Raw genomic sequence first — 12,958 nt, forward strand, 5'->3', positions numbered from 1 at the left:
TCAGAAAATATCATTCATTATTCCTTACAATGAAGGGTATACCATCTTGCAGTAAAAACAAAAATATTCATGAGTGTATTTAAATATAGTAAATTATAGGGGCACCTGGGTGGCTCAGTTGGTTGGGCATTTGACTCTTGATTTCAGCTCAAGTCATGTTTTCACATTTTGTGGGTTTCGAGCCCCGCATTGAACTCCGCACTGGTGGTATGGAACCTACTTGGGATTCTCCCTCTCTCTCTGCTCCTCCCCTGCTTGTGCTCTCTCTGTCTCTCTCAAAATAAATAAATAAACTGTAAAAAAATATACATATATAATAAATTATTAATTACATTTGCTTCATTACTAATATTGCAGAAAAGATACAGCTGTAGGTAGTTTAGTTAGAAGCTAAAAATATTCAGTCAATTTGTAGCTTCATGCAACATCACTTTTTAAATTGACTCTCTGAGGGTCTTCAAAGATGGGTAGTACTTCTTCCCTGCCATCAAGAATCTTACAGTCTCTTTTTTTTAATGTTTATTTATTTTTTGGACAGAGAATGAGCAGGGGGAGGGGGAGAGAGGGGGAGAGACACAGAAGCCGAAGCAGGCTCCAGGCTCTGAGCTGTGAGCACAGAGCTCAATGTGGAGCTGAAACCCACAAGCTGGGAGATCATGAACTTAGCTGAAGTTGGACACTTAACCACCTGAGCCACCCAGGTGCCCCTAGAATCTTATATTATTGATAACAACTTATAAAGAATAAAATAAAAATTGAATATACTGCTATCATTCTATATTTAAAAACCTCTAAATCAATGACTTTAATCCCTCTTTTAATACATTTTACCATTAAATATCTTCTAGATTCTGAGAAACCATGGAGCTCTGTCTCAAGTGACTTTGCTTTGGAGCATAGACTCTGATCCTGATGGCGATCTTGCCTTTACCTCTGGCAATGTCACATTTGAGATTGGGCAGAAGAGTGTCAACATCACAGTGGAAATACTTCCGGATGAAGATCCAGAACTGGATAAGGTCTTCTCTGTGTCAATCATCAGTGTGTCCAGTGGCTCTTTGGGAGTTCACACTAATGCCACATTAACAGTTTTGGCTAGTGATGATCCTTGTGGGGTCTTCATCTTTTCTGAGAAAAATAGGCCTATCAAAGTTGAAGAAGCAACCCAGAATATCACACTATCAGTGATAAGGTTAAAAGGCCTCATGGGAAAAGTCATAGTCACATATGCAACACTGGATGATATGGAAAAACCACCTTATTTTCCACCCAGTATAGCCAGAGCAACTCAAGGAAGAGACTATATGCCAGCTTCTGGATTTGCTCTTTTCAGAGCCAATCAGAGTGAGGCAACCATAACTATTTCAGTTTTGGATGATGATGAACCAGAAAGGTCGGAGTCTGTGTTTGTTGAACTCCTCAACTCTACTTTAATAGAGAAAGTACAGAATCGTCCAAGTAAGTAACCACTAGTGTGTTTTTATTATTATTATTGAGGTAAGAATCCTAAAATAATAAATTAAGAATTGGGTATAGCAGAAATTTCTCTAAAAATAGTAAGCTCTGACTCTGAAAGCATCATCATACAAAAGTTGACCTATAAGGCAAATGGAAGTGGGACACTTGAAAACAAGAAGTCATGTTCTACAGGTCTCTAATGTTCCCAGACTAAATTTTTAAAAGCTTCTATGTAATCCCGTGTGAGTGACCTTTAGTACTATTGTATTATGTATTACAGCTTCAAAATCATTCTAGAATTAATCTGGGGATTTCAGGGACAGTCCTGGTAGTAAGTAAGATCCTGAGCCTCCCTCACTTTGATCCACTCTGGAAGATTCCCTAACTCATGTAGCCTCTTCGGTGATGAGTATGTAGATCCAGCAACTGCATGAGGGGAGGGAGACAGGATTGTGTAGCAGTAAGAAATCCTGTAAATTTGTGAGTCACTGAGAGTTGAGAAGAAGGCACTAGTTGGGGATAAGGATGAGGAGTGACGCACGTTGGGCAGAGGATCTGGTGCAGTAACTTCTTTTGAAAAGTAGCAGCCACTCCCCTTGGGGTTGTGGCTCAGTGGCTTTGTAGAGAGTCTCGTGGCTACTGGTAGAGAGCATGCCTGATGCTTGCAGAGCTGAAAGCGGTTATTGTGTTAATATCTCTCTAAGCGGCCATGTAACTTTTAGAAACGTGTTTTTAAATAAAGAGAAAAATCTAGAATTCCTGAAATAAGGGAACAAGGAAGATTAGTGACATTAATTTGATATTAATTTAACATCAGTTATGGCAATATTTATAAGAAAACAAATAAAACCTTCTTAAGGACGCTGGAATTACATATTCCAAAAGTAATATTCCAAGAGCTACATGTTGACTGTGTTTTGCCATATAAATTTTCTCATAAATAAATTTCTTCACCTTACTGTAATACCTAGATGGATATACTATATAGTGAGCAGCATTCTTGTCCACAGTGTAAGTAATTGTAGTCCAGGATTATAGAAGGAAATTTACTTTATAGGACAACTGCTCACATTAAATGTTCAGATTAGCAGTCAAGGTTAAAATTCTCTCACAATACCCCATCCTTTTTTTCTTAACAATACTTAAGATTAGTTAAAATTTGTAATGCAACCCAGTGATTAATCTTATTAAGAATTTAAAAAATGCCTTGTTTTCAAGGAACTCACAGTTTATTGAATAAGACAGAAATAAACCTGGAAGGGAGTATCACATACAGTGGTAGCTAGGGCTTTGGGCGTTGGTGTTAAGAGAACTTATATTCCAATGTACAGTAATGAACTATTGGGCATAATCTTTTTGTGGCCCCCAGTTTCCTTACCTATTGTACAGAAATATCATGGGACTTAAATACAATAATATATGTGAAAATGAATACAGTGTCTGGCACCTGGTAAGCATTCAGTAGGTATGAACAATTATTGTTAATAGCATGGTATATGCAGAATATCAATGTGCTGTAGGATGGGAGAAACAATCACTATGTGTTTTATGTTTGATATGTTCCTGGAACCAGGCAGCATACTTGGGGCAACTCACAATAGGTGTAAGATATGATGTGAAATAATTAAAGAACAATTAAATGCAAATCTGTGTGATAGTGGCTAAATTTTAATAGACAAAATCAGTGTAGGACCCAGCAGGGTCTCTCTTGCTGTGCTCTGCGTATACTCATTAATTTTGGGGAGAACAGTAAGACAAGAGGTGATCAGCACGTGGGTAAGAGCATAGTGCAGAATGAACAGTTGTGGGTAATTGAAGGTTTTATACCTGGTTTGATGTGGAATTGTCTGTGGGGAATGAGAGATTTAGACAGACCCTTACAGGATGCCTCTTGATGTGTGCGCCAGGTGCTAGCATGATATGTGACTTCTTCTCCATCTTTGTGCCTCTGATTCCTCATCTGTAAAATGTGGACAATGTTAGCTGCCCCATAGAGATGGTGTGGGGATTAAATAACTTGATACAAGAAAAGTGCTTAAAACAATGCCAGGCAAATTCTTGCCTAATCTAGTTGAATTTAATTATATTATATTGATTCATTATCAATAAATCATTATTTTTGATTTTGATTTTAACTGTGTGATACAATTTAGCATGGTCTCGGCCTATACCACTGAAATTAAATGGTGTTATTGTTTTTAGATTAAATTCTCAGAAAATGTTAAATTTTATTATTATCACACACGTCCAAGTACTACAATCGTTAGAGAGTTTAAATACCAACTGAAAATTGTTTACTCTAGTAAGAGTTTGTTGATGCTTCGTTTGTGTTGAAAGGTCTCTTGTTATGTAGTTTTGTCAATGGTGCTGGTTGAAATTGAACCTAGAAAATAAATTAGGGAGGGTTGTGGAAGGTCCTGTGTTTAAAATCAGGGGCAAGTGAGAAGAAAGCCTTGAAAGTACTGAGCACAATTGATTGAATCAGTGTTAGATAGCATTGAGGCTGACTGCTTTCTGGCCAAGGTAGTTGAGTGAGTGTTAACTGAGAGGGGGCAGAGAGGAACAGGTTTGTGAGCAAGGACAGGGACACAGAGAGGCAGTAATTTAATTAGAGAATGATGATTTGCAGCTGGTCTTTGAGGGCACGAAGCTTAATTACTTCCCTACTCAATTTTGTAACTGAAATGCTGTTTTTAAAAAAATTTTATGGCATGCTGGTAACTAATTAGAAGAGCATAATTCTGTAGGTGTCATCATTATCTGTTTTAATATTATGCAAAGTGATGATTAGTCACACTCGAACCATTTTTTGCCTTTTGACAAATTTCCAATACTTATTAAATTATTCCTGCAGGGTGACTATTCCTCTGCTAGAGATTCTATAATAAAAATCTCTCTAGAATGTAAAGCTCAAAGAGAGTAGGGACTTTGTTTAATTTATTTTTGTTTCCCTAGTGTCTAGATGAGTGCCAGTACATAAGAGTCAGTAAATGTTTTTTGATATACATAGTAGAGAAAATACCAAATGAAGCTCTCATTTGGCTGATCTTGCTGCTGAGGCTTCCTGGTAACTTTTGGCCAGTTTGTAGAATTTTGATACATTAGCTTTTCTTCTTTCAGTTCCAAATTCCCCACGCCTTGGGCCTAAAGTCGAAACCATTGCTCATCTAATCATCATTGCCAATGACGATGCATTTGGAACTCTTCAGCTCTCGGCACCAGTTGTTCGAGTGGCAGAAAATCACGTTGGACCCATTATCAATGTGACTAGAGCAGGAGGAGCATTCGCAGATGTTTCTGTGAAGTTTAAAGCCGTGCCAATAACTGCAGTGGCGGGTGAGAAGAGACATCCAAGGAGCAGTGAAGTGTTTTAGAGGGAAATTATATTCGTAATTAACAAAGCCACTTAGAGATGTAGTGAGAAAAATCAACTAGAAAACAATAGTTCTCTTGCATCTTTTTAAAGGCATAAATGTAGAGCTTTTATCATGCATTTATGGCACCAGTTTTGCAGAATTCTTGAGAAATGTTAGCAAAATTATATATGAATTTTAAAGTTAAAATGACCAAAATATGCACATACCAACGAAAAGTAAACTAAGGAAAATATTATTAGGCTTTCTCTATGTGTACTTTTTAGTTTTTTGAAAGGGATTCATGTGTAAATGATCCTGAGGAATGCAGGATAAAATGTGCAGCCACATGATTGCAGTGCTTGGCAACAGTCTTGACTCTCAACCCATTTATCTTGCTTGTTTATTTATTTATGAAGAATGTGGAAGAGGCAATGGCTTGCATTAACTATTCTGGGTAAGCAAAATGATTTCATTGCCAAATGCAAGCATTAGGGGACTGCCTTTTTTGTTGGTGCGGTTACAGCATCTAGATGGAGATTTGCCAGAGAGCTATTCAGTTAGAATCTTTCTAGCATGCACTCAGAGGAACGGGCGTGTGAATGGACAGGATAACATGCTTGACCTTTTGAAATAAATCATTTGGATATGATATTTGCTTGAAAAGGTAATAAACAAGGCTCACTTAGTTCCTAAGTGGTGTGTATGTGTGTGTGTGTGTGTGTGTGTGTGTGTGCATGTGTGTGTGCATATGTGTGCATGTGCACACGTATATCTTAGGTAGTCTGACTGAGGAATACCTGACTGTCTATACAGGGCCTTACATATTGACAAACAGTGGGGATGAATCAGTGTTCTAGGAAATTAGCCCTTAGGCTTCATAAGAAGACACTCTCCTTTCCCTACCCAGGCTTTGACCAGGAACAAAGCTCCTGCCATCCTGAGCAGTATGCAGTAGCAGCTTTTAATCCAGTTTTATAGGAAAGCCCATAGTTTCCAGCTGTAACATTGATAATGCAGACATGCCTGTATCTGTACACAGTATAATTTCTTTCTAGTGAGGTCAGGATTCTAGTTCTCTTTTTCGTTTTAAAAGTATTGTACACATTTTCTTTTGCTTTTGTAGATAAGGGGTTATCTTGTGGTAATGGATGACTGTGTATCTTTGTCTGAGTCCCTAGCCATATCATCTCTTTTGTCTGTATTGACATTTATGTCTGTAGTGACAAATAGAAGAAATTATGTATGCATTTTACTAAAAGGGAAAGGATAAACTTGAACATCTTTTGGAGGTCTTTTTCATTATTTTATGATCTCAAACCCATTTTTTCTGGGAAGAGAGGTAAAATCATTTTGTTTAGAGTATATGTAGTCATTGTCCTTAAAAAAGCTTTACAAGTATGTCCGTGAAATTTGATACATCATAATATTTCACTAGTATATGGCATGTTTATTACAATATTAGGGAATTGTCTTAGCATTTTGCTATTTATCTTTATAGGTGAAGATTATAGCATAGCTTCATCGGATGTGGTCTTGCTAGAAGGGGAAACCAGTAAAGCTGTGCCAATATACATCATTAATGACATCTACCCTGAACTGGAAGAATCTTTTCTTGTGCAACTGCTGAATGAGACAACAGGAGGAGCCAAATTAGGGGTGTTAACAGAGGCGATCATTATCATTGAGGCCTCTGATGACCCCTATGGATTATTTGGTAACCAAACTAGTTTTAACTCATTGATATAGATCATACATTTCTTTCTTTTTAGGGACTTAGGATTAATTTGATCATGTTTCTCTTTTTAAGCTGCTGTTACTGATAACATAGGATACCTGTACACCCTCACTCGCAGTGCTTAGTGGTTATTAAAAGGAATCAACGTCTTAGCATAAATATGTAAGGGACAAACTTTTAGGCTTTTAAGTCCGATATGACCTCGAGATGTGTTTTGTGGATCTTAGACAATTTTTTCAAAAATTAACTTACAGAAATTTACACAAAAGTTTGGATTTCTGGGCTTTCATGATTAGCAGGAAATCTGACAACACTGAGCCTCCTTTCCTGCATAGCATCAGTTGTGGGTACAAACTAACAGCTGCCTCTTTGATCCAGGCTTCTGCTGTGCAATTAGCCACAGAACTTAGTAGACCCACTTCACTCATGACTGGTATGTGCCTGGCCCTGTGGGATCCTGAGTTTGTGGTTTCTGTTTCTACCATAGAGAACAATAATTTGGAAATTTTGAAAGACTGCTTAAGGGAAAAAAAGAATCAACTATAGGGTAATAATGGTTAGCTCTGTGTTGCCTCAGTTTCACTTTGTATTTGAAATCAACTCTGTTCTGCCCTTCAGGTTTTCAGATTACTAAACTTATTGTAGAGGAACCTGAGTTTAACTCAGTGAAGGTAAACCTGCCAATAATTCGAAATTCTGGGACACTCGGCAATGTTACTGTTCAGTGGGTCGCCACCATTAATGGACAGCTTGCTACTGGTGACCTGCAAGTTGTCTCAGGTAATGTGACCTTTGCCCCTGGGGAAACCATTCAAACCTTGTTGTTAGAGGTCCTGGCTGACGACGTTCCGGAGATCGAAGAGGTGAGAGGAATGGCTAGTATAGAATGACACTGTAAATCATACCTTGTCTTATAGTGACTAGAACAGATGGCTCTTATTGTGGCATTTATAGAGAATGTCAAGTTAATTATTTCTACAAGAATTTTCAAAATATGGTAGTGATTTTTACAGATAACAAAAGCAAGAATATTCTAGAAAAAGTTCTTGTACATACTGCATTTTATAAGTTTTTTGTGCAATTACATTGTATTTTCAACATTTTCATTGAATGATTAAATATACATATTTATAGATTTAACATGTATATTTATACATTTTTCCATATAAACTGTTAATTTGTTTGTATCTAGATTCCCTTTTAGCTTGAGTGCTAGCCAGTTGATGTTAATTAAATTTAGATTTTGATTTTCTGCTTCTTTATTTATTCTTTAATAGTTTTGAGAATTTAGTATATGGCAGATACCACGTTAGACATATCTGCCTGATATTTCATGGTAAATAAGCTAGGTGGCAAATAAAAATAGAGCCTCAGTGGGAAAGTTGGTTCATTATTAATATATATTAGCTAAAGATAATTTTATATTATGAAATTCAAGTATTATTAAAGCCTAGGTCTCATTAAATTACTTTTAATGGCATTTATTCTGTAATAGAATCAGATTTTTATAGAAAGGAAGTCCATAACATTTCACTTGAGTGATAGTTATGTCATTATTCAGTTCTAAAATATTGGATATTAGTTAATACAGTCCTTCTCTCTAAATTAGGTGGCATTATGATATGATGTCTTTTGTTTTAAATTTTGTTAGAGAATTTCCATTTAAGATAATGTGGAAAATAAAGCATAATAGATTACTTATAAAACATACATGCAATATTTTCCCTAAATAAAAAAAAAATGTATATAATGAACATAAAATGTATTACTGAAATGGTAACTATAAACAAGGATCTAAAAATTGATTCCCAAGATTATATTACTGAATATTAAGGAATTTAAGTAGCCTGTGTTTATTATATATAATTGTGCTTTATTATTAAAAGTTGATAGTGGATTGTTCTGTTACATGTTGGGTTTATAAATGTAATGGGAGTTTATTTGAGTCCATTCATATTACATTATATTTTGTCCTTGTTTTTATATGGATTATATGTTTGATTCCCCCTCTTCTCCCACTGCATCATTGTTATTTTAATTTCAGAACTGGGATTCTGTTAAGGAAATTTTCACTGTATTTTTAGGTTATCCAAGTGCAGCTAACTGATGCCTCTGGTGGAGGTACTATTGGGTTAGATCGAGTGGCAAATATTATTATTCCTGCCAATGATAATCCTTATGGTACAGTAGCCTTTGTTCAGTCGGTTTATCGTGTTCAAGAGCCTCTGGAGCGAAGTTCCTGTGCTAACATAACTGTCAGGCGAAGGTATATGAACTAATGGCTTCTGTCTGTGGGGGGGATGGGGCTTGTGGGTGGTAGGAAGTGACCTCTTGTGCAATTAAATAATTTAGGTTTTGTGGTTATTATAAAATATAAATTATTTTCTAGGTTATGGTAATTTGTTAATTGAATTATGCCTATTAATATGAAGAACCCAATATATTTATCATACCTATTCTTAGTGAAATGGATAATAGATTATACATCATTGGGCTTTCTAACCACAGAAAGTTACTGCTTTAATCTCTGGTTTTTTTTGAATTAGAACTTAAATACAACTAGCTTCCAAATTAAAGAATATTCAGATGCTGTATGAAGTGGTTGTGTTTTCTGCATGTGTGTGTGTGAGGCAGCATACAGTTCACCGAGCTCCTTCGGAAATAGAAAAATGAGGTGTTGGGAATTTGTGGCAAGTAATTACATTTCCTTAAAATGAACTCATGCCATTATCGTTATTACTTTGTTTCTGTGAAATCTGGTAATGAAAACTCATTTTCTAATTCTGTTCAATAATTCTGAAATGGATATGATTTGGCTATCTTTGAATAGCTTGGTTAAGAGTAACTATTGTTTGATTGCAAACCAGCAGGATTCCCTTACATGAGGAAGTAAAATGTTGAATGACAAATATAATTAAGAAACATGGTTGCATTTGTACTATTACTTTTACACTTAAAAAAAGTAAAAACTCCAGTCGGTATTTTCCTTTTCTAATTAATCCACAGATTGCTTTGAGTGCTTAACCTGTCTTTTAATTGTCACTCCATGTTTTAGCGGAGGGCACTTTGGTCGGCTGTTGTTGTTCTACAGTACTTCTGATATTGATGTAGTGGCTCTTGCGGTGGAAGAAGGTCAAGATTTACTGTCCTACTATGAATCGCCAATTCAAGGGGTGCCTGACCCACTGTGGAGAACTTGGGTGAATGTCTCTGCAATGGAGGAACCCCAGTATACCTGTGCCACTTTGTGTCTCAAAGAACATGCATGCTTGGCATTTTCATTTTTCAGTGCTTCTGAGGGCCCCCACTGTTTTTGGATGACATCATGGATCAGTCCATTGGTTAACATCTCAGACTCCTGGACCTACAGGAAAAACATGACAAGGGTAGCATCTCTGTTTAGTGGTCAGGCTGTGGCTGGGAGTGACTATGAGCCTGTGACAAGGCATTGGGCCATAATGCTGGAAGGTGATGAATTTGCAAATCTCACAGTTTCTATTCTTCCTGATGATTTCCCAGAGATGGATGAGAGTTTTCTAATTTCTCTCCATGAAGTTCACCTCATGAACATCACAGCCAGTTTTGAAAACCAACCAACTATAGGACAGCCAAATACTTCTACAGTTGTCATAGCATTAAATGGTGATGCCTTTGGAGTGTTTGTGATCTACAGTATTAGTCCCAATACCTCAGAAGATGGCTTATATGTCGAAGTTCAGGAACAGCCCCAAACCACAGTGGAGCTGATGATCCTCAGGACGGGGGGCAGCTTAGGTCAGGTGATAGTCGAATGGCGTGTTGTTGGTGGAACTGCTACTGAAGGTTTAGATTTTGTAGGTGCTGGAGATATTCTGACTTTTGCTGAAGGTAAGTGATGGTTCTAAATGAGGTTTGGTTTCCCCTGGTAAAGTCATTCTAGTCAATTTTTATGAAAATGTTCATAAGAATTGTTACTGTGTAGATTGTTGCTAATATATGTAAGTGCAGTATGGTTTAAAAAAGAAGTTAGCTTGTTAGTAGTTGACATGGCATATGTAGAGTGACTTGTATCTCTTTTAGTTTATTCAAAAAAGATTTTCAGGGAATGGTGTATCTTATTCCTTTATAGTTACAGCAGTACCTTTAAGGAAACAGGCAACTCTAAGGCAAGTTCTAATTTTGTAATGGAAATTACCAAATTTCTTACTATTTAGGCATGAAGATTTATCCTGATTTTTCTAGTACATATTAAAAAGCTTCTCAGTTAATACTCATTTTCCTATCTATCAATACTTCTTACCCATGAGAATTTTCAATGAAAATAATTTGTAAGTATAAACAGTATGAACTTTGATGACTTCATTGATATTAAATTAAGCCTAGTGATAGAACAGCTTATAATAATGTTCTTAGGCTTGGATGGGATAACTGTTGTAAATTTTCATGACCAATATAATTATAGGTAACTTGGCCAACACATTAGAATTAGGGTTGGATTCATGGGTTTTCTTTTTCAGGTCTAATTGAATAATGATATTTAGATTTGGAATGTTTAGATGTTAAAATAATTATCTTTGGGTGGGAGAAAGATATCTTTATTAAGATCATTGTTTAAATCCTGATTTGGGCAATTATAGATTCCATATAGTTTTTAGCATAGAGTTTGCCTGAATGAAAAAATGGACACTTAAAAAAGCCTCACAATATACAAAAAAAATGAAGGAAATAAATATTATTCACAATTCCATGTATTAGAGCAATTGATTACATCTTTTGTTGTTTAACTTTTTTGCATATACTGTTTTTGGAAACAGTAATTGGAGGTCATGATCATGATGCATATGTAGTATACTTTTTGACATATCTAATAAGCATTATGTTTTAATTTTAAAGATAAATTTTAAAAGTAAATTTTAATAATAAATTTTAAAAGTAAATTATTAAAATTTAAAAGTAAATTTTAAAAATAGTACATCACATTTCTATAACGGTTATTTCCTAGTAAATGATTTTGGGAATAATGGAATATGATATGCTTGGTGGAGTGGGGACCACAGGTTGGTGATTGGTAACATTTCCTTATTTCAAAGGAAATAATGAAAACATAATGAGGATGACTGGAGATGAAAATTTAAAGTTAGATTTTCCAGCAGCTTTAGTAACTACAGAGAAAGTTATATAAAGTAATAGCATTGGGGCGCCTGGATGGCTAAGTGGATTAAGCGTCTGACTCTTGATTTTGTTGTCATGATCTCTTGGTTGTGAGATCGAGCCCCACATTCACCTCTACACTGGATGAGGAACCTGCTTAAGATTCTCTCTCTCCCTCTCACTGTGTCCATCCTCCACTCATTCTCCCCCCCCCAAAATTTAAAAAGTAATATACAAGTTAGTATTACCTTGAATTATAATTTTAGCATCACACAAAATGGACTATATTTAATATCTAACCCAGATTCTTAGATAATCTGTAGTCTCTTGAGGCAGTCATGATACTGTGAATTGATGAAATGTAACAGGGTCATGAGAGAGCATGCATTCGTATCCCCTTTCTCCTTTTTCCTGCCTTTTCTCATCTCACCCTTTCATCCTCTTTCCAGAAAGTGGTAAAGAATTAGGTGGAGGAAAATAGGCTGAACTACAGAAGCCGTGTCATGTTTAGAGGTGTTTAGTGTTGCTCCATGCACACTAGTGGGATCCTAGTGCAAATGGGAAAATAGATTGCTTGAGCCTTGCCATTGTTACACAGCCCTCTGAATTCCTCTTTTGCCTTTTTCCTTCATTTCCCCACCTCTTGGAAACTGATATTTGATGCTGTCATCTAGTTATCCAAAGACTCATCTCCTTCAGGCTGGTTCTTTTCACTCAGAATTTGCCATCCCTTTTCTGTTTGCCACTCTTTGACTGCTATTTCCTAAGTGTTCCTAGTCTTTTAGGGAGGTATTGGCTCGATTACCTAAAGAAAATTATTCACAGCAATGCCAGAATGAGAATGAGACTCCACTCACCTAGAGAGAGAGGTGTTTTCTGAAAGAACATGCTTTAGAAATCCTTTCCCTGGCTAGGTCATTGTTCTAGGCAAAGACCAGGAATAAAAATGTGACTCTTTGAAATAATTCTACCCTTTAAAATTTTTTTCCATAATTCAAAATGTCCTTCTCCGCAATCTGTCCATGTTAATAAAATTTTACAGGGTTTTATATGTGAAAGGATATACAGATTAACATACAACTTTTGCTTATAGTGGCACTAATACTGTTCATGATACTCACTTACATGTTTTTACTTAACTTTTTAAAAATGTTTGTTTGAGAGTGAAAGAACTTGAGCAGGGAGGGGCAGAGAGAGAGGGGGAGAGAGATAATCCCATGCAGCCTCCGCGTTGCCATTGCAGAGCCCAAGATGGGGCTCCGTCTCATGGATGGTGAGA

General features: G+C 36.2%; 1 protein-coding gene across 1 annotated transcript in view; it reads left to right on the top strand.

The window, feature by feature from the left end:
• ADGRV1 (adhesion G protein-coupled receptor V1) overlaps positions 1-12,958 on the top strand; it is a 564,199-nt gene that overhangs the window by 108,688 nt on the left and 442,553 nt on the right. The window contains exons 28-33 of the mRNA XM_043593538.1: positions 849-1,458; positions 4,579-4,794; positions 6,313-6,528; positions 7,168-7,412; positions 8,634-8,815; positions 9,605-10,416. Coding sequence (XP_043449473.1) covers positions 849-1,458; positions 4,579-4,794; positions 6,313-6,528; positions 7,168-7,412; positions 8,634-8,815; positions 9,605-10,416 — 2,281 coding nt within the window. The remainder of the gene's footprint in view (positions 1-848; positions 1,459-4,578; positions 4,795-6,312; positions 6,529-7,167; positions 7,413-8,633; positions 8,816-9,604; positions 10,417-12,958) is intronic.

The sequence above is a fragment of the Prionailurus bengalensis genome, chromosome A1 (assembly GCF_016509475.1).
Source record: "Prionailurus bengalensis isolate Pbe53 chromosome A1, Fcat_Pben_1.1_paternal_pri, whole genome shotgun sequence".
NCBI lineage: Eukaryota > Metazoa > Chordata > Mammalia > Carnivora > Felidae > Prionailurus > Prionailurus bengalensis.